Below are 21,736 nucleotides of genomic sequence, written 5' to 3' on the forward strand. Positions count from 1 at the left end.
ACCAGAAACGAAGATGCAGGGAGGTCCGGGGAAATACATACGGGGAGACCGAGGGAAAATAACACAGACGAACCAGCAACGACTAAGACAGAAGACACGACTTAAAAACACTCAGAGAACACAGGGAGATTACACACAGCTGGGAGTGATAACGTGACAAGACAAGGGAGGCAAACTGAAAACACACACATCACGCAGACCTTCACAATAAAACAGGAAACACACACGCAAAGACACAGACTAGGAAACGCGGACTTAACACAGGAATAGATGGGCAGAACAGAATAACGCTAAACAGGAGGAACAACAGAACCAAAATCACTAATAGAAAACACAAAACGCTGGGTCAAAAGGACCCAGGATCATGACAGAAATTTTGTTAGCAGTTTTTTCAAAAGACCCAACCGATTCTTATTCTTCACCGTCAGGTTACCAAACCAGGCAGCGATACAAAAAGACATCACAGATTCGATAAAACTTCTATAAAACAAAGACAACATCTCGGATGAGACATTAAAAGATCTAATTTTCCTTAAAAAGAACCGTCTTTGTTGAACTTTTTTAGCAGTGGCATCAGCATGAGATTCAAAACACAGTTTATGGTCAAGTACCACAGCTAGATATTTGTAACTCTTAACGATCCAGCAGTTTGAATGATAGTAGGTGATGAGCTATAAGAGGACTTCCTAAAATCAATAATCATGTTTTTAGTTTTTGAAACATTTAGTGAAAGGAAGGACTGATCACACTAATCCACAAAATCATCTGTCAGTCAGTGACTGACGATCACTGTGTCGTCAGCAAACTTCAGGATGTGTCTGTTCATGAAATTGCTGCGACACTCATTCGTGTACAGAATGAACAGAAGAGGAGAGAGGCAGCAACCCTGGGGCGATCCAGTAGAGGAGGAGAGCACATCAGAAAATACACGATTCACCCTCACACATTGTGACCTATTAGTCAGAAAGTCTGTCACCCAGCCGACCAGACTGGTGTCAAGCTTAAAATGATTGTAAAGCCTGTCAGCAAGTAAGAAGGGTTGAATTGTGTTGAATGCTGATGAAAAGTCAGCAAATAATAATCTTGATGGGTGTGGGGGGCCTCAAGATGCTTATACAAGAGATGCAGGAGACAACAGCGTCCTCCACACCTCTTCCTGCTCTACAGGAACTGGAAGGGGTCAAGATGGTGTTCAACATGCATTAAAATCTCCTTCTTAATTATCTTCTCAAATGACATCATCACTAAATAAGTCAGAGCCACAGGCCTAACATCATTCAGTGCCTTAGGAGAACTGCCCTTAGCAACAGGAACAATGACGGCGTATTTCCAAATCTTAGGTACCGTCTGTAGCTCTAAAGAAAGTGAGAAGATATGGTGAAAAATCCCACTCAGCTGATCAGCACAAGTTCTCAGTACCTGTCCACAGATGTTGTCAGGTCCAGGACTTTTACTTTTAGTGTGTCTAAAGAGATTAGCTACCCCCCTCTCATTAATATAAAATAAATGGGGAGTGATGGTCTTTTCCCTCAGTGTGCCTAGAACAGTCGAGATTCTCAAAACGCAGGTAAAAACTGTTGAGACTGTCTGCCAGATGTTTGTCAGAGATAAACCGTTCTAGGGTAATATTACTTTTACCTTTCGTCTGTAGCCCTGTCATTGTTTTCACACCAGCCAAGCTCTTTTGAAGTTGTTACTGCTGAGTTCAGCCTCAATCTTATTTCTGTACCTCATCTTGGCGATCTTTATTGCAGCCCTCACCACCTTCCTCAATAGTCTCACAGTGGGAACGTCTCCCTTGTTAAAAGCAATTTTCCCTTTAAGAATCAGATCCTTAATATCTATAGACAGCCACAGTTTGTTATTGGGGAAAGTCTTAAATTCTCTGACTGGAACCACAGAGTCTTTGCAAAAAGAGATGTAGCTACACACCACATCAGTGATGTGCTCTCTTGAAACAAGGATCAGTCAGTGCAATCAAAACACCCTGAAAGGCAACACAACTGTCTTCCGTCCAGACATTAGTCCGCTTCACACAGGCCTTCTCCCTCCTAACCACAGATCTGTAAGCAGGGAGGAGGTGAACAACATTGTGATCTGAAGAACTGAGTGCAGGTTTGGCCACAGACTTATATGCCCCCTTAATTGGTCCATAACACAAATCCAGTGTTTTATTATGCCTTGAAGGACAAGTGACATATTGTAAGAAATTGTTCAGTGATTTCTTAAGATTACAATTGTTAAAATCCCCAAGGAGCATCTGGAGAGAGTTTGCAGATTGTGGCGTCGGCAGCAACTTGAACGTCTGCTTTAGGATGAATGTGAACAACAGTGACAAAACTTTGAGGGAATTCCCTCGGTAGGTAAAATGGCCTGACAGATACTGAAAGGAGCTCGATGTCGGGAAGACACAACCGCTCCCGCACAGTAAAGTTATTACACCAGCCCTGGTTGATAGACAAACATACCTCCTCCGTGAGATTTGCGTGTTACTCCATTTCTAATCCAATCTAACAGGGGTCCCAAAGCCGCTGATTCGCAGTGAAGTGTCACATGTCCATATCGGTCAGCAACGTCTCAGTAAGCGCCATCAGGCAAGCCTGCCTGCATTCCCGTAGATCAGGGGTCCCCAATCCCAGTCCACGAGGGCTGGGGTCCCTGCAGGTTTTAGATCTCACCCTGGGTCAACACACCTGAATCACATGATTAGTTCATTACCAGGCCTCTGGAGAACTTCAGGACATGTTGAGGAGGTCATTTATCCATTTAAATCAGCTGTGATGGATCAAGGACACATCTAAAACCTGCAGGACACTGGCCCTCGTGGACTGGGATTGAAGACCCCTGCCGTAGATGAAGCACGTTCCCTTGTAATTCATCCGTTTTGTTCCTGAGAGATTGGATGTTGAAGGCAGAGGAACACGATTCTTCCTCCGAAGTTTCCTTACATACACAGGTGCCCCCGATGGATGTGTGCTCAGCCCCCTGCTGTACACCCTGTTCACCCACGACTGTACAGCAACACACAGCTACAACACCATCATCAAATTTGCAGACGACACCACCGTCATCGGCTGCATTTCTGATGGAGATGAGACGGCATGCAGGGCAGAGGTGAAGGTCCTGACATCACTGTGCCGCAACAACAACCTGCTGCTTAACGTCAGCAAAACCAAGGAGCTCATCGTGGATTACAGGAGACTGCAGAGAGGAGGCCACACCCCCATCCACATCGAAGGAGCAGAGGTGGAGAGAGTCAGCTGCTTCAGATTCCTGGGCATCAACACCAGCGAGGATCTGAGTTGGTCACACCATGTTGGTGTCATGACAAAAGCAGCAAGACAGCGGCTCTTCTTCCTGCAGTGCCTGAGAAGATTCGGCATGAACCCCAGAATACTTACAAACTTCTATCAATGCACCATTGAAAGTATTCTGATGCATCATCACTCGGTACGGCAGCTGTAACGCTCTGGACCGCAAAGCTCTGCAGAGGGTGGTGAGATCATCACCAGGACTGAACTGGCAGCCATGCAGCATCTCTGCAGACAGCGCTGCATGAGGAAGACGCTGCAGATCCTCTCTGATCCCAGTCACACACTTTCACACTCCTGCCGTCCAGCAGGCGGTTCAGCAGCATCCAGACTGATCATTGATCAGCCTGATCATTGATCAGCCTGATCATTGATCAGCCTGATCATTGATCAGCCTGATCATTGATCAGGCTTTTGAACTGCTGACATTCCACACACACCACTACACACTCAGTTACAGGACAGCACACTGTCACTTCAACAAATGCTACTTAATGCTCACTGCACAACTTTGTACAACCTGCAGATACTCTTGCACAAACTTGTAAATACCAACTAAATTCTCTAATATTTTTTCCTCTCCTTTTTATTGTTGTTATTATTATTATTTTATTAGTACCACTGCTATTTTCTGTTATTTTCTTCTCAATATAACTGCACACTCTCTATATGCTCATGTAAAGCTGAGGAGCACGAGCCAAAGAATTTCATTATGGGTAAATGTGGCTGCACTGTTTATCTGTACAGGACAATAAAACTTGAAATGATGATGATGCACACCGCCTTTCTCAAGCCGCGGGGCTTTCCAAAATTAGTCATTGACCGGGCAAATAAATCCTCACCAAGAATTACATCTGTCCGAGCATTAGAAGAATCGTACACAGACAAACAGGAATCCAAGTAGTTCCTCGTGTGTGGAAGTGATTGTCAGTGAGAGTGAATGACTCGGTGAATATCGGCAACAACTACAAAAATAAGGTGTAAAAATCTCCATCTCAGCAAAAACCTCATAAGAAACGAATCAGGGAAACAATTCGTTCACTAAAAAGTTAAGAGTACGGTTAAGAACAGAGTTAAAACAAAGTTAAAAACAAAAAGGAAACGCCAGTAAACACCCAGGTTGCCACAAGAGCAGCGCCCATCAGTGTGTGACATACGAGCGTGCGACGTCCGTGGCAGCAACAGACGTTTGCAGATCAACAATGTGGTATTCCAGGAGAGAGTATGGCCATGCAGCGTTTAAAGCTTGGAAGTAATCACATTACTCTGAGTTTGATTCTTTAAAAAGTGACCAAAACATTAGCATCCGCTGTTCACTCTGCGTGGGAAGAAAACTTCTTTCTACAGCGAAAAATGTAACTTCATATCTGAGCGAGCAGTGAGCACGCTGCCACGGGAATGTGACATTCACAGAGAAATCCTCCCACTGACATGACCGCTGTGGGCAAACCTCCACCCACCCCACTCCTGCTAAACAAGTGACAATAGATCTAAGAGCAGCAGGACTTAATGATGCTGAATCTTTGATTTTATTTATTTTTTGCTGTGTTTTACGTGCATCTATTTGAAAGCGTGTAAATAGAAAATATTTTATTTTATTTTACTAAAATAGGTTTAAATGTCAAAAGACTGTTGCATATAATAAAATTTTTGCGTAATGTGCATAAAGTTTTAAAAAGAGACTTTTCCAATTTGATTCAATCTTATATGATGGATTTTACAGAAAAAATAGAATTGGGCTGAAAGGTCTATTGCTTTATTACATATTCAGGTTGTGTATCATGTAACTAAGTAATAAAGTAACTAATTACTTTTGAAACTAAGTAAAGTAACAGGATTACTTTTTTGGAGAAGTAATCAGCACACAATTAGTAACTAATTACTATTTTTAAGTAACCACATTACTGTAAATTGTTTCACGACTCACCAGCTGCTTGAGCTTTTTGAAAAAGCTGACGTCTGCAACAATGAAACAGACGTTTCACAGACGCCAAAGCTTTCGCACTGAGTTTAGCCAAAACGTGTACAAATTCATGCAAGAGACATTTAGAAGATTTCATTGATTCTGATCTGACGGGCCAACAAAAAAGGACTTCCTGTGATTGCCTCACTCACACACGTACAGGCAGTCGTTGAAGTTGAAGCTGCAGCCCAACACTGCCCACTTCCTGTGATGGCAGGTCTGTCACTGTCCGTATACTTCTCAAGGTTCACCTTATTGTTAGCAGCATTTCTTATGTCCACACAGACACTGTGCATGAGTTTTCTGCTCAAAATCTTTGAGTATTTTTGTTAAATAAACATAAATAAACAACATTGCAGTCTCCTTCATAAATGTGTCTTCATGCAGTCTTTTCGATCAGTGGAATTCTAATAAAGCCTTGTCCTTATCATGAACAAACATTGCACTTTTGACAACACAGACCTTATAGTTATAATGTTTAAAGGTCTCTGTTTAAAAGTCATTCTTCTCACACTGACAGGTCTGCTTTCTTTTAGCTCCCTTCTCTATAACGCTTATCAGTTAGAACGCACTGTGAAAAGCCTGCAGATGAAACTGCCTTCAGTGCCTTTTCACTTTGTTTCACCAGAGCGTATTCTCTCTCCTTGGGGAAGAGAATCAGTAAAGGTATGTAATGGTAATATTAGTATAAGCTGTCTGCAGAACATTGCAGTCTTTGTGATACTCTTAACAACCCACAGCTCTCCTCCCTCCATCTCTTCTTGTCCTCTGCCCATCTTTCATCCACTGCCACTGACTGGTTGTTATGCAGTGGATTGTCAGTGACCAAGGAACTATTGCTAAGAGAAAAATGTAATTTTATTGTTGGTGCTTAAGTCCAGTCTTATTTATATACACTCAGTATTTCTCTTGTTCCCAGCTGTTGCTATCTTTAAACTAGTCTCTTTAAATTTAGCCTCAGTTAGCTTTAGCCTTCTTCCTCCCCTATTGTCAACTGGACTGGTTTCATATAGTGCTTTTCTACTCTACACAAGCACTCAAAGCACTTTATACAAGCACTTTTTTTCTATCTAAGTGCTTTCTATGTAACAATGAGGAGCCACCTCGACAGGACACGAGTCGGCTGTACGTCTGCATCTAAAGGATAAAGTTGAGTCTTTTGAGGATGCCAGTGTTTGAGAAGATTGTTTAAAAGAAGAAAGAAAGAGGTCATCTATGTCCACTGTGAACGACAGTCTTTGAACATAACATGGCTTACGATTGTGTGCCAGCTATAATGCAGTTTTAGATCCCTTCCCAGGCTCCATTTAAGGCTTTTAATGCCCACACACATCTTGTATCAGGTGAGCTCAATGAGCCACATGATAGGCTGAATGAAAACCAGTCCTTCTTCACCCCTTGGCAAATGTAGAGAGGAACATGATTAATAGTGGGTCAAAGATCCTCTTAAGGGACAACTCCCACTAGGAATTAAATACCTGAGACTCTCCACCATTTGGTTTTAGAATTGAAGAAGCCAATCAATCTGTTAAGTGCTCAAGGGGGGGGGGGGGGGGGTGTACTCTTCACAGCGCCACACTTTTCTTTCTATCTTTCAACAATTAACGCTACACCCTGCTTCTTTACTTAACTAGTCTACAGCAGTACTGCTTTGCATCGACTATGGCAAAGACTGGACGACATACGCCTGAAAAAGACAAATTCAAATTCAAATTTTATTTGTCACATACACAGTCATACACAGTACGATATGCAGTGAAATGCTTAGACAACTGCTCGTGACCTAAAGAAAAAAAAGGAAAAGGCTATGAATAAGATAGGAAATAAATATTAAAATTAAAAAGGGTAAATTTAACTAGGAAGGAATAAAATAAAATAAAATATAAAAATTAAAGTTAAAAATGAGATAACTGTACAACACAAATTAGAATGAAGGGTAAATTTAACTGGGAAAGAATAAGATAAAATATATAAAAGTTGAAAATAAAATAACTGTACATAGCACATTGCCAGAAAGCCGCCTTAGCCAAAAACTCTGCGAGCATTGACGCCATATTAGCTGCTATCGCTAGCCTTAAAACATCAATGGAGAGCCCCCATGACATAATTGAATCAACTCTGTCTAAGACAGATATTCGGTCATCCGAACAGCATCTAGATGTTAAGTCGCTTACTACAATGGACTGCTGTGTTTGTCTGCTCGAACCTAAATGCAAGGAGCGAATGGCGGCCACCGACATGACAAGCTTGGCCACATCAGGCTTGTCGGAGTGAAAGAAGGTGCTGAGGGCAACGAGCCAGCGGAATCGTCTCTGCAAGAAAACTTTATTAAGCTGATAAAAGCGGGGAGAGCATACCGCACCCTTGGACCAAAACCAGTGCTGGCCAGCGACCGAGAGTAATCATAGCCAAGGTGCACCATGAGAAAAATGTATGGCATTTATCTGGCACACCAACTTGCACCGTTAAACTGTGATGGAGAGAGACTGTCTATCTTCCCAGACTACACCACAGAGATCCTTGCTCAGCGGATGGCTTTCAGTGTGGTCAGGAAAAAGCTTTGCACTTCCAGAGCGATGTGCAGTCGGCTCTCCTGTGGGTAGTTCACAACAACATCACTGAGCTTCAGTCTGCAGCTGAAGTTGAACGCTTTGCAGACTCACTGTAAACATGACCTGGTAAAATAATTTGTTCATGCTGCTGATGCGGCTGTATTGTTTCTTTTAGCTGTTGCTACGAGGTCTTGAAACTTTTTTTCTATTGTGAAGTATTGATAACATTTACATATTATCATAATTTCGGACAGATACTAACAAGCTATTTTATATATTGGTATTTTTCTACCCAGTCATTCAACTCCTGGTTCTAACTACTGTTTGGATCAATGGAGGCAGGTGCAGTGCTGCCGGATCTCAGCATGCTTTTTTCTCTTTTTTCTACTCTTCTTCCTGGCAGTCCCCTTAATGCATGCTGGGATGGGCCACAGTTGTTCTTGTTCTTTTTTCTGGGTTCAATGGGTTAAGTGTTGTTGTTGTTAGCTTTTTTCTGCAGTTATGCCAGTCCTTTCTATTATTTTTTGTCAGTATATATGTCATATCACTCCTTATTTAGATGCAGGGTAACAGTGCTACTGGATTAGTAACATGTCCTTTGTGAGGGCATAGGCAGAGCTTAGAAACGTGGGATGGCTATGTCACATTTGAAGCATCTATCTTCTGATATAATTTTCTTACAGGAAACTCATATTCACTCTAATGAACAGAGATGTTTAACCTTCTGGGGTCCAGGGTATAATTGGCCGTTTTTGACTACTTTTGATTTTACCTCTATATTCAGTGTTGGGGAGTAATGGAATACATGTACCGCCGTTACGTATTTAAAATACAAAATATGAGTAACTGTATTCCGTTACAGTTACCATTTAAAAAGGTGGTATTTAGAATACAGTTACTTTGTTGAAATAAATGGATTACACGGCGGTACTTCCCTGTTTCATACTGTGGCGGGTCAGGACTGTTTGGGTTTTGTTTGACAGCTACGTTCTGTTGTTCCAGGCGGCAGCGTTACAGTTGCCATGGTTACAGGGTGACGCTCTCTGTCTACGTGTTTCCTGGGTGAGAGAGGCCTTTTTGTTGTTGTTGTGCTAAGCTAATAGGCAGAATGCTACAGGTATAGCTCTAAAGAATGTAGCATCATAGGCAGTGTAGTCCGTGCTGCAGGGAGAATGGACTGCCATACCCGTTATGTGTCTGTGAGCGAGGGAGGGAGAAAAAGGAAAAGTACGAGCTGTCATCGAGCAGAAACGGGAGCTGGAAGCATGTAAATATAATAATAACCACTGCAGCCAAGAAGAGAGCCTGACGAGCCCAGTTGTAAGTAAGCTATTAAGACTCGACTGTACACCGTGTTCGTGTTTTCCTCCAAAAACAATAAGTTCTGTTGGAGCAGCCTTTCAACGCCTCTCTCTGTCTCTGCTAGCAAAGTTGACCCAGACAACAAAGTAAAGCTAGTTTTCAGCTACGAGCCCGACACAGAACCCACCGTGTTGAACCTACGGGTTCGTTGCCGCGGACCTTCAGTAACAGTAATAAATCACAGCAATAGTACATTCATGTAGTTGTAAACAGCATGATAATATATTAAGTAATCCAAAGTATTCAGAATACGTTACTCTCATTGAGTAACGTAACAGAATACGTTACAGAATACATTTTGGGGCATGTATTCTGTATTCTGTAATGGAATACATTTTAAAAGTAACCTTCCCAACACTGTCTATATTTCAACTTTAAAATATGTTTTTCTTGCCTTGTTTGGTATCATTATTTTCAGCACAACCTCAAATATCTGAAATTTGAGTTATTTTTTTCATTTTGGTATACTATATTAGCACAGTTGATCTAAATTCAGACAAAAAATCTAAAATCCGAGTAGAAGAAAGTTATATTTTTTTACTGTAAAACCCACAAACATGTTTAACGAATCATTTTCATAACTTGAAATGCAAATACAACAAAGTTATTTGGTACTATTTACCTAAAAATGCCACCAAGGCCTCAGACGTTTTTCATATAACCATTTAAATCTATTTACAGAACAATCAGGTGTGCTGCATCAAATAAGAAGGCACACAAATTATTTGTGCCAGTCAAAAAAATGTAGTTTGTGTTCATTATAAGACAGAGGAGAACAGCACAGGGATAAACCTGCAGGTCTGACAGCAGGAGGTGCATCAGTCCAGTTTTCCATGTGGGAACAGCGTTTACACTGGAATCTGCCTTTGACAGCTTTTGTTTGGAGAAAATGTGAAATTCAGCAGTCTAACTGACACACAATACAAGACAATAACTACACAACACACTAACTACAGCCTCCAAACACGCTAAACGTCACTAATGTCTCACATATGAAAACTTGCTCTCTCTCTTTCTTTCGCTCGCCCGCTTTCCGTCGTGGGTGTCACTCCTAAAAACTTCCCCTTCTCCCTTAACAACCAAGTGCCACATGTTGCCATATCATTTTTTTCATTGGCTGACATGGTAAACTGTAACACCAATTGGGAAGGGGTGTTTTTTTTTTCTTTTTTCACTCGCAAAGGGAGCGTTTTTGCTAGCGCTGTCTGTAGAAAACGCCGTTCTTCCCGTTCTTCCCGCTCTAAACACCACTGTTTTGTTCAGAAAAAAACATAGCGTGTATTTTTTATCATAACTCTGGTTTTACGTGGCCCATCGACACAATTCAAAAACTGGTATGTAGTTTGAAGTCCACACTTTCGACCCAAGTTGAAATGGAGACTCTGACGTGCTGCATCTTGTAGCTGTGTCGTCTTAAATCGATCATGTGATTTTGACGCGCCGGCGCGTCCGGCGACCCCAGAGGGTTAAGAGCAATGTGGGTGTCACACATCCAAGGCCCGAGGTGTTGCTATACTCATACGTAAGACCACTCCGTTTATTTTTAGGTCTGACTGATCCGGGTGGGAGATTTGTTCTTGTTTCTGGGTCCATTAACTCTTTTCCACTGGTTTTGCTAAACATTTATGCACCTAATTATGACTGCCCTGACTAGCTTTCCAATGTATTTGACCTAATTTATGAATGCAATAACTCTAATATAATTTCAACAGCTATTTTGATCTTGTTCTGGACAGATCATCTACAAAAATAACCCCTATTACTAGATCGGTGGCAGTTCTGAACAACCTGGTAAAACTACACAAGATAGTAGATGTTTGGAGGCTTCAGCATCCAAATAACAGGTAATATTCCTTTTTTTCATCTGTACACGGGAGCTTAACCAGAATTGATTACTTTGTCTGAGATTGTAGATTATTTCACAGTATTATCAGCTCTACTTGTCATCAAATAATGATTTCATGCCCAACTTAATATGAAAATAGATTTTAATTTACAGCCTCAAACTTCCAATTGGAAATTCAGTTCCACCCTTCTGTCAGACAAAACTTTCACCACTTATGTTTCTACTGAGATTTCAGGATTTCTTAAAAATCCTGAAAAAACAATGAGAACGGGTCTGTTACTTGACTCTTTTGGAAGCGTTAATGCATGGCAAAATGATCTCCTTTCAAACATTCTCGAAAAAGATGAGATTAAATTGTCTGTCCCAAATCGAGTATGAATTATCAACATTAGAAGAGGTACTTCGCCAATCTAATAGTGAGGACATCTGTAATGTTATTCTAAAACTAAAACTTGAACACATATTTTGGGATCCCAAGTCAGAAACGATATTCTGAAACTGAAACAAAGACACTTTGAACTACTATCCTGATCAAAGATAGATTTGTGGAATTTTTCAGCCAGCTGTTCTCTTCTAAATCGAACGCCACAGACTCTGAGCTTTCTAGCTTTCTTAACTAATCTTTTATAGAAATCCCTGAAAATGTTGTTTATTTGTTTCGGGTCATATATTGTGTTCCCAGATGAATCTTGAACAGCACATATAGTTGTTTTTTCTTTATTTATTTTAGCTGGTTTGCTAGAAATTGACCGGATTTATTACCATGTTCATAATTTTGTAAGCGTAGTCTTTGTACTAAGCATTTTGTTTGTTTTTTTATCAATTATCTCATTTAATTCTAGTTTTGTTTTGCGTATTTTGTTCAATGTTTCCTGATCTTGGTGGGACATGTAGGCTTCTTCTAGTGATTTAATGGTTTTTTCCAATTCCTGACTATTTTTGTTTTCTTCTTTCTTTTTATGTGATGAGAAAGAAATTATTTTACCTCTCATCACAGCTTTCTCTGCTTCCCATAGAACAGAAGCTGATGTTCCGGGAATGTCATTATAGTCTAAATATGAAGTCCACTCTTTTTTAAAATATTTAATAAAGTCTTCATCTTTAAGCAGCGATGTATTAAATCTCCAGTTTTTACTTGGTGTAGTATTATTCTTGTGTATTAGTGTTAAAGATACAGGAGCATGATCGCTGACAGCTATAGGGTGAATCTCAGTGTCTGAAATGTCGCTCAGCAGTGAGCTGCTGACCAGAAAATAATCCAGACAACAGTGGGAGTGATGGACATGTGAGAAAAAAGTATATTCCTTACTGGTGGGGTGAAGGGAGCGCCATGCATCGCAAAGACCAAAGTCGCTCATATACTGTTTGATTATATTTGTGGACGGCCAATTACGCTGAGTTCCTGCTGTATTGAGCCTATCCATTTCTTCATTTAGTCCCAGGTTGAGGTCGCCTCCAAGAACAAGTGTGCAATCTAGGTGTTCAGAGAGTGCACTGAAAAAAACGTGAAAGAATGAGGGATCATCAACATTTGGACCATATACACTTACAATACATAGCTTTTTATCACGCATAGATATATTCTTTTCTTCTGTATAATGTATTTTCCGCACTATAAGCACACTTAAAATCCTTTAATTTTCTCAAAAATCGAGAGTGTGCCTTATGTATGAATTCTAGTTGTTCTTACTGACCTCTAACCGATTTTGGCTGCAGAAATCTGTTAAAAAAATGTTTTAGTACAACTTTGGTAAGCCGCACTGCTTGATGGATTGTCAGAGCATTACGGCTGCCGTAGTGAGGAGCTTCACGGAGTAATCTGGGTCCAAAACTCCGTCTGCTTCAGGTCCCAAATCAAATTAAAACCGGTCTAAATTCTTTCATCTTTAATTAAATCATCAGCGTTGCTGCTTTACCGGGTGTAACAATTAAGTTTAACATCCATGAAAACAGAATTTATTAAATTTAACAGAGTTAGAAGTTAACAGGAAGTTAGCTCGCTAGTTTCCACCTAAACATGACATACCATGTTCTGACTGAGAGATTTCTGAAACTAATTCAAACGTACAGCTCTGCTGTCACTTCCGACATAAATGAAGACAGAAAACTAAACAGCAGTGGCGTTTGCAGGGTTACTGAAGTTGGACTACCTGGTATATAATGTTGTGCTACGTGATTGCTAGCGACACAGCTATGTTAGCATAACATTAGCACAGTGAAGCTGGAGGATGAACGCCAACTTTTTTCCACTCGATAAAAGTCATTAATGAATCAATGTTCATTAATGACTGGAGTGGAGGAAGCACAGTTTTTGACTTTGCCATATTTCAAAAGTGCTTCATCTCTTTGCTATGACTGTCGGCATATTTTGCAGATGATAATGGTTGTAGCTGCTGCGACGCTTTCGACCAAAACAGGCGCAGCTTGATGACATCATCATCATGCGCTATCGCGATAGAGCGATATAGTCAAAATCTCTATCGTTGGCCAAATTTATATCGTTTCTATCGTATATCGTTTATATCGCCCACCCCTAGTTTAATGATTAAGAATCTGCCCTCTGGATCTATAACTGTATCGAGTACTGTGAAATTATTTTTTTTATGTATTAAAATTGCTACTCCCCTTTGTCTAGAATTATAACAGGCTGAGAACACATTAGGAAACTCAGGTGTTTTAAGTTCATTTGAACCTCTAAGAGGTCTGTGGGTCTCAGACAACATCTGCCTGTAGTTTTTTGAGTTGGTTAAATATTTTTAACCTCTTTTCTCTGGAGCTCCATTTACATTCCATGTAACAAACCTTAGTGCGCCCATAGATGTCTGTGTATAACTAGGGGTGTACGCTGTGTGTGTCGCTTAGACAGGTGGAGAGAATACATCACTTGTTTATAAATAAAGAGAAGGAGAGAGAGAAAAAATGTGTGGCGAGATGCTCCCTGAGTCTGACTATGTGTTTGCATATTTACTAATATGAGTACGCTTGGCTTAAGTGTGTGTATCCTATAGGTCTGTGTGCGCTGTCTGACTGATGTAAATGTGCTGCGAGCGGATGACTGTGCGTGATTGTGCAGTGCATATGTGTCGAAATAAAGGATGTTGTTTGTGGATGAGTGTGGAAGCAGGTGATCGAAGCAGTGAAAGAAAATAAAGAAAGAAACCAGGACAAGGGTGAGCAGCATAAAAACAAGAAGAGGAAAAAGAGAAAAAAAAAACGAGAAGGAAAAAAAAAACAGAAACATTCCAATTAAATCACTGACGGTGTTAATACTGCTATGAAATCACACTTAAGATGCGATTTGATACCGGTAAGTTAATGCAGATGTTAATGTTAAGTTAATGCAAGTTAGTGTGAGTGGATAGGGGAAGGGTGTAGCGGATTCTTATCTGGTGTGAAGTTAATACAGCCACGGAGTGATGTCGGGGTCGCGGTGGAGCTGTCCGTCCATGTACAGCCGGTCCACAGCAATGACAGCGCGGGAGCCCTTCTGGGTGAAGCTGCGTCGGATTGGGAAGAGGACCCTGCGTCGTTCCAGCATCTCTTTTGGGAACTGGTCGTTCATGCTGAAGTCCGTCCCTTTTAATTCCCTGCCGCGACTTTTCACCTGTTCCTTTTGTTTGAAGTGGCCGAATTTGGCCACAATAAGACGTGGTCTCCCGGTCGCAAGCCTGCATGGGGCCGATGCGATGCAGTCTATCAAAGGCTTCTGGAATACCAGAAAATACCAGATTATCACGCATGCCACGAGCTTGTAGATCAATAACTGTCTCTTTTATTTTTTTATTTTCTCTATTTAGCTGGGTAACATTTTCTGTGAGACATTTCACCGACTTCTTAGCGTGGCATTTTCAGCAGCGAGCGTTTCCACCTGCTGCTGGCTGAACTCCAGGGATTCTCGCAAGGATTTAAATTCCCGGTGAAGAATCTCCACCAAGGACAGCCTTGCATCGAAACTGGACAATCGTTGGTCGATTGACTCCAGTATGTTGGCAATACCTTTGCCGGCTGGCGATGTTGTGCCGGGGGAATCTGCCGGGCGAAGTCTTTTCGACGACAGCGTGTCAGGTTTGGCCAGGGAAGCTGCACTCTGAGCCTTCTTCATCACGAGATCCTGGAAGTACTGATCGATGTAATCTTGGAGAGCCTCTAAACTCTCCCCGTTGTTCTCCAGGGTGTTGGAGATGATTTAGACAAATGTTGTTAGTTATAAGACAATTGATAAGTGTATTTGGTAATACTGAAGCTTAAATGAATTTGTTCAAATGTAAACTACCATTCGCTTTAATTTTCCGCCAAAATCTCCGGCGTCTGACGTCAGTTACAACATGAGTCGCTTACCTTGTCCATCACTTCCGTCACTTCCGTCACTTCCGTCACTTGTAAAAAATTCTATTGTGGTTTGGCACACAGTTCAAAAAATACTGGATGATCCCATGGGGTTATCCTGTTTTTCCCCAATCTGGGATAATGAGCTCTTTACTCCGGCACATAAGGACATGGGTTTTAAAATATGGTTGCATAAGGCCATAGTGAAAATACAAGATGTATATAAGGATCATAATCTTATGTCATTCAGCGAGTTGAGGGCAAAGTTCGATGTGCCTCAGAAACACTTCTTCAAATATCTACAACTTAGAAGCTTTATTCTGCCTCGATTGAATAATTCAATGCAACAACCTTCATTTTCCATCCTAGAAACGCTTGTTACAAAAAATAGTTTTGGAAAAGACTGCTCACTCAGTTTTATAACATGTTGGTTGAGAAGCATAGAGACACCTCAGACAATAAGAGACAGGAGTGGATACAAGACTTACAACAGTGGTTCCCAAACTTTCTTTGCTGGGCCCCCCTTTGTTTTACAAGAAAAATATTAACCCCCCCCCTACCCCCCCCCCCCCCCCCGCACGCGCGTCACATCCTCCAACCACACACACCCATATTTTGCTCCATTGCGGTTTATTTCACACCTCAAATATTTAGTAAAAAACTAAGCTAATACAAGTAATCTGCAACAAAGTAAGTAAGAAAGTAAGAAAATAAACTACTAACTCTGTTACGCTGCGACCGCACGTACACGGGTGATTTTGAAAACGCAGCTGTTTCGTCCACGTAAATGGTGTTTGGAATCACCAAAAACTGAGATTTTTTAAAACTACTTTTTCGGGTTTATGTGTGGACGAGGAATACAGTTTTACGCAGTTCGTCACGCAGCGTCAAAGGTATGTGCCTTTTTCCACGTCACGCTTTGTGTCACGTTATTGTTTACAGGAATTCTGCAACTGCATTGCAGAATTGCAGATAGTCAGATTAACAGTATTTTGTCTCTATCTTCAAGTTTTACACACGCAGTTACTGTCCCTCCATCTACAAAGGCAGAGGCGTCACGGTGTGATTATTTTATGTGTAGTTGTTTTTTTCCTGTGTAATAATATTCAACATTGCTGTCAATACATTTTTCAAAAAATGCCTCTCTGTGCAAAATGGGTTCAAAAACATAAATAGCTGTGGGATCCTGTTTGTCTGTGATTTGAACCAGGGGAACAAATCATGGCAGGATCAGCCTGATGTTATTTGTATCCCGCTGTAACTTTACTGTATAAAGAGCTAACATCTCCAAAATGTCTGTGATTTAAACAGCCCAGCGCTGCTCCCGACGAAGGGAAACCAATCCTGCAGGGAGCCCTACCTCGGCACTTGTGCAGGTGAAACCAAAGGGAAGATTTGCTTCACCATATTTTCTAGTCTTTGGCTTAGAATGAAGTTGGTTTGGAAACATATTCAGTGATGCTTCATCTCCTGCTTTGCGTTTGTGTGGGCGCCCCGTGTTAGCAATGTCCAAGCCTTGTTTTGTTTTTTCATGCCGCACCCCCCCTGCAATGGCTCTGCGCCCCCCCTAGGGGGCGGGCCCCACACTTTGGGAAGGTCTGACTTACAAGAAGATACTTCATCCATCGAGTGGAGTAAAATATGTTTAAAGACACACACCCAAACCATCAACACCCGATTGAGAATGATTAATTCAACTGGATAATGGAAACATATGTCTCCCCTGCAAAACTAAATAAATTTTATCCTAATGTATCGCACATATGTTATAAGTGTACCGATCACAAGGGTCCATTGTACCACTGTTTGTGGGAGTGTGAAAAGATTCAAAACTTTTGGTGCTCAGTGTTAAAATATATTTCTCAGATCACATCTTCCCCTGTCCCATTAAGTCCTAAGGTCTGTATTTTAGGCATTTATTCAGATGAATGTAATTTAGCTCAGACGGAGAGGAAGATGGTTGACCTTTGCTTACTCCAGGCCAAACGTTCTGTGCAATATGCTGGAAGAATGTTGGTGGCCCCTCTTTTGACCAATGGTTAAACAATGTATTATCAAGTTTAGTTCTTGAGAAACTGACCTGTGCAGTTAGGAAAAGATCATCAGAATTCTTTGACATTTGGAAGATGCTTCTGGACCTATTAAAGACTGAGGACGTTGAGGAACTGGAGAGAGCAACACGTTCTCACTCCCAAAGCGTAACATTTTACGCTAGGTGACAAATCGTCAACATATTACGTTTTCGGCTACCCACCACGTTCCTAAATGATGACCTCGGAAAAATGAGGAAATATGAGAACCGTATGGACTCAATCTACACATGTTCGCTCTTTTTCTTCAAATCGCTTAGAAACACGCTATTTAACATCATTAAAGTCCTGGTTAAGCTCAGGAAAAAGGTTATGATTAGGGCTAGGGATAAGGTTAGGTTTAGGGCTGGAATACAGGGCTGGAACGTCTATTACCGCGGGAGCGTCATTGCACTGGATTTCGGCCATAACCCGCCGCCTACCATAAGAACGCCGAAGGTCTCCTTTCGCGTTCCTCAAGAACACCGCGGGACGTGACAAAACGTCGCCATGTCACGCCTCGGGAGTGAGAACGGGCTGGAGAGAGAGTGAAGTAATGAAAATATGCAACTAAATTTGGGAATGTATACAGTACAGACTATCCTGTACACTTTTTTCCTTTGCATTTTATTTATTTATTTATTTTTTATTTCCCTAAGTATTATCTCTCTCTCTATATATATAGATATATATAGATATGTATAATTTTTTATCCTTTAATTTGTTTTTTGAATGTCTTGTGTTCTTAGTGCTTTCTTACTGCCATATGTTCAAGGTGTTTAAAGTGTTGGATGTGAATACAAAATTCAAAGAGAGACTTTTTCACCTGTACGAATGCCACCTGGCACTGCTCTGTCCACTGGACCAGATCTGGGCTGTTTTGTAGACCTTTTACACTTTCCTCGAACGTGAACCAGTAATCCATGAATCATTAATCATTCAAGATCTCCCCAAATATCTTTATTATTATATATATCAAAAGAAGGGGCATACGTTTAGATTTTTCAACACTATCACATGATGTGAAAACACTGATATATTTCACTGCTGGCAGGGACCGTTTTAAGTTCCACAGCATAGTTTTCCTTCATTGTTGAATTTTGTTCCTTGTGTGGCTACTAGACATTTTGTGTGGAGGGTAGCTAAGGACACAGCTGTCTTGTCATCCTACCCCGCTGGAATCCAGATGGTGCTCCTGAAGCTGTTTGTGCTAACCTGCCCTTTTCCTGTGTTCTTCTCTTCCACAGCGTTGACAGGAAGCCAAGCTGAGTCAGAAGGCCCTATCCAAGGTTTGCAAAGAACTGGTGAGATACGACTTCGAAGAGCCACCTCTGAAGAGACTTACTGGGCATACTCAGGTGTGTTTCTCCGTGATCTACTTTTGCTTTGAGTTTTTGGTTTGTGTGAGGCATTGTTGTCTCACCTGAAGGTAACTTTCTGCAAAATGAAGGTAACTTTCTGTATCTTTTTTCCAACAACATCTCAAATAGTGGTTTGGGTGTTTAGGGTGCCATTTTATAAATGCAGGCAGTAGATGGGAATTTCTTGCTTTATGATGTAAAAATTGATGTCATAGGCAATTAGTTTCAAAACAAGAGGGACCTGATGGGACCCAGGTATTTATTGTTTATTATTAAATTGTTAGCATTATTAGTGTGGACTGCATAGAGAAAGTGTGGTTGTTCAACGAGCACATTTAGGTGACCTGTGATATATTTTGCTAAGATTTATAAAACAATGAGTACAGCAAGAGAAACCTGTGTTTCAATGTGAAAGCACTTCTGTGTCACTGGCATTGCAATATGTTTGACTTCCTCCTTGTGATTCCTTCCTCCTTGGCCATTCTCTGCTTCTTTGTGCTGTCGCCTGGAGCTGTCTCAGAACCCCCCCTTTTCTTTACTAGTGCTTCAGAGGAGAAAAAAAGTCCCTTTCTCCGTCCCTTTAGAGCCTTTAGTTCTTCAGAAGGGCAGCATTAATCTTTCACCATCCATGCAATGGCAGCCTCGGGCCACAAATGATCTTTTACTTTATTTCTTTCAGTGTTTTTCTGCATGTTCATTCAGGCCTAATTGGCTGCCTGTCATTCCTGTGAGAGTGCAGGAGCTCGTAGGTAAAAACAGAGCTAGTGACTGTTTCCGTTTGTGCTGCTGTTCTGCTGTCCCTCTGGACATGTTTGATTGTGGCTCTTATGTAAGATCCTGATGTAATGGCAGGATTGAAGCCACAGAGGAAAATGATTAAGAGGCAGCTGGTGAATATTTTGTTTTTATGTCATAGCAAGGTTTTTTTTCTTTATTCCCACTTTGGGCTTTCCATTGGACAATATCAAATAATATTAGCAATACGGTACTTATCACTGTATATAACGTTAATATTCCCCATTTTAAATCTCTAATTTTAAACTAAAGGATCAAAAAAGAATTAGTGAGTGTAGAAATGCCCCATCTCACTGCCAGTATTGTTGGCAGTTGGATTCAATTCAATTCAATTCAAATCAATTTTATTTATATAGCGCCAAATCACAACAAAAGTCGCCTCGAGGCGCTTCATAGATACAGAGAAAAACCCAACAATCATATGACCCCCTATGAGCAGCACTTTGGCGACAGTGGGAAGGAAAAACTCCCTTTTAACAGGAAGAAACCTCCAGCAGAACCAGGCTCAGGGAGGGGCGGGGCCATCTGCTGTGATTGGTTGGGGTGAGAGAAGGAAGACAGAATAAAAGACATGCTGTGGAAGAGAGACAGAGGTTAATAACAGATATGATTCAACACAGAGAGGTCTGTTAATACATAGAGAGCGAGAAAGGTGACTGGAAAGGAAAAACTCAATGCATCATGGGAATCCCCCGGCAGCCTACATCTATTGCAGCATAACTAAGGGAGGATTCAGGGTCACCTGGTCCAGCCCTAACTATATGCTTTAGCAAAAAGGAAAGTTTTAAGCCTAATCTTAAAAGTAGAGATAGTGTCTGTCTCCTGAATCCAAACTGGAAGCTGGTTCCACAGAAGAGGGGCCTGAAAACTGAAGGCTCTCCCTCCCATTCTACTTTTAAATACTCTAGGAACAACAAGTAGGCCTGCAGAGCGAGAGCGAAGTGCTCTAATAGGGTGATATGGTACTACAAGGTCATTAAGATAAGATGGGGCCTGATTATTTAAGACCTTGTATGTGAGGAGCAGGATTTTGAATTCTGGATTTAACAGGAAGCCAAAACAGGAGAAATCTGCTCTCTCTTTCTAGTCCCTGTCAGGACTCTTGCTGCAGCATTTTGGATTAACTGAAGGCTTTTCAGGGAGTTTTTTGGACATCCTGATAATAATGAATTGCAGTAGTCCAGCCTGGAAGTAATAAATGCATGAACTAGTTTTTCAGCGTCACTCTGAGACAGGATATTTCTAATTTTAGAGATGTTGCGCAAATGGAAGAACGCAGTCTTACATATTTGTTTAATATGTGCGTTGAAGGACATATCCTGGTCAAAAATGACTCCAAGGTTCCTCACAGCGTTACTGGAGGCCAAGGTAATGCCATCAGGAGTAAGAATCTGCTTAGATACCATATTTCTAAGCTTTTCAGCGCCGAGTACAATAACCTCAGTTTTATCTGAGTTAAGAAGCAGAAAGTTAGTGGCCATCCAGGTCTTTATGTCTTTAAGACATTCCTGCAGTTTAACTCATTGGTGTGTGTTATCTGGCTTCATGGACAGATAGAGCCATGTTTGATTTTTAGCTTATTTTCTGACAACCAGTTTTATACATAGCCCCCCATTTACGGGGTCAGCAAAAATAATAATAATAAAAAGGTAACATACTGTTAAAAATAAGGCTTCTATTTAATATGAAGTGAGTTGGCTGATGTGGCAGCCATTCATTCTCCTTTGTGGTCAATGTCTGCCTGAAGTTCAGAGCCATGGACAACAAAACCCCAGCTGAAGAACATCACATTTATTTTCCTTAAGAAACTCCTGGGCTGCTTTTGGAGTTTGTGTGGATCATTATCCGTGTGCACTTTAAAGGCCATCTTATCGGTTTTACAGCATCCGGCTAAACCAGTGTAAATCTGTACACTTCAGATTCACATCTATGAGCAGTCACATAATCAATGAACACAAGTGACCCAGTTCCATCGGCAGCCATTCATTCACCTGCTAGAACATTTATACTGTTGACAAAAAGCTTCTTATGGCTACATGCCTGTGTACTCCTAAGCTCAGATAAATCAGGAGTGTTATTCAATTCAATTCAATTCAATTTTATTTATATAGCGCCAAATCACAACAAAAGTGCCCTCAAGGCGTTTCATAG

The 21,736-nt window shown here is 41.1% G+C and overlaps 1 protein-coding gene across 5 annotated transcripts in view; it reads left to right on the forward strand.

The window, feature by feature from the left end:
* Positions 1-21,736, forward strand: part of LOC146519281 (receptor-type tyrosine-protein phosphatase gamma-like) — a 303,364-nt gene that overhangs the window by 63,135 nt on the left and 218,493 nt on the right. For all 5 annotated transcript variants that reach the window (XR_014874022.1, XR_014874021.1, XM_085159100.1 and 2 more), the window contains exon 2: positions 18,677-18,787. Coding sequence is in view for 3 of the 5 variants with exons in the window: in XM_085159100.1 (XP_085015226.1) it covers positions 18,677-18,787 (111 nt within the window). In the remaining 2 variants the exon portion in view is untranslated. The remainder of the gene's footprint in view (positions 1-18,676; positions 18,788-21,736) is intronic.

The sequence above is a fragment of the Neolamprologus multifasciatus genome, chromosome 5 (assembly GCF_963576455.1).
Source record: "Neolamprologus multifasciatus chromosome 5, fNeoMul1.2, whole genome shotgun sequence".
NCBI lineage: Eukaryota > Metazoa > Chordata > Actinopteri > Cichliformes > Cichlidae > Neolamprologus > Neolamprologus multifasciatus.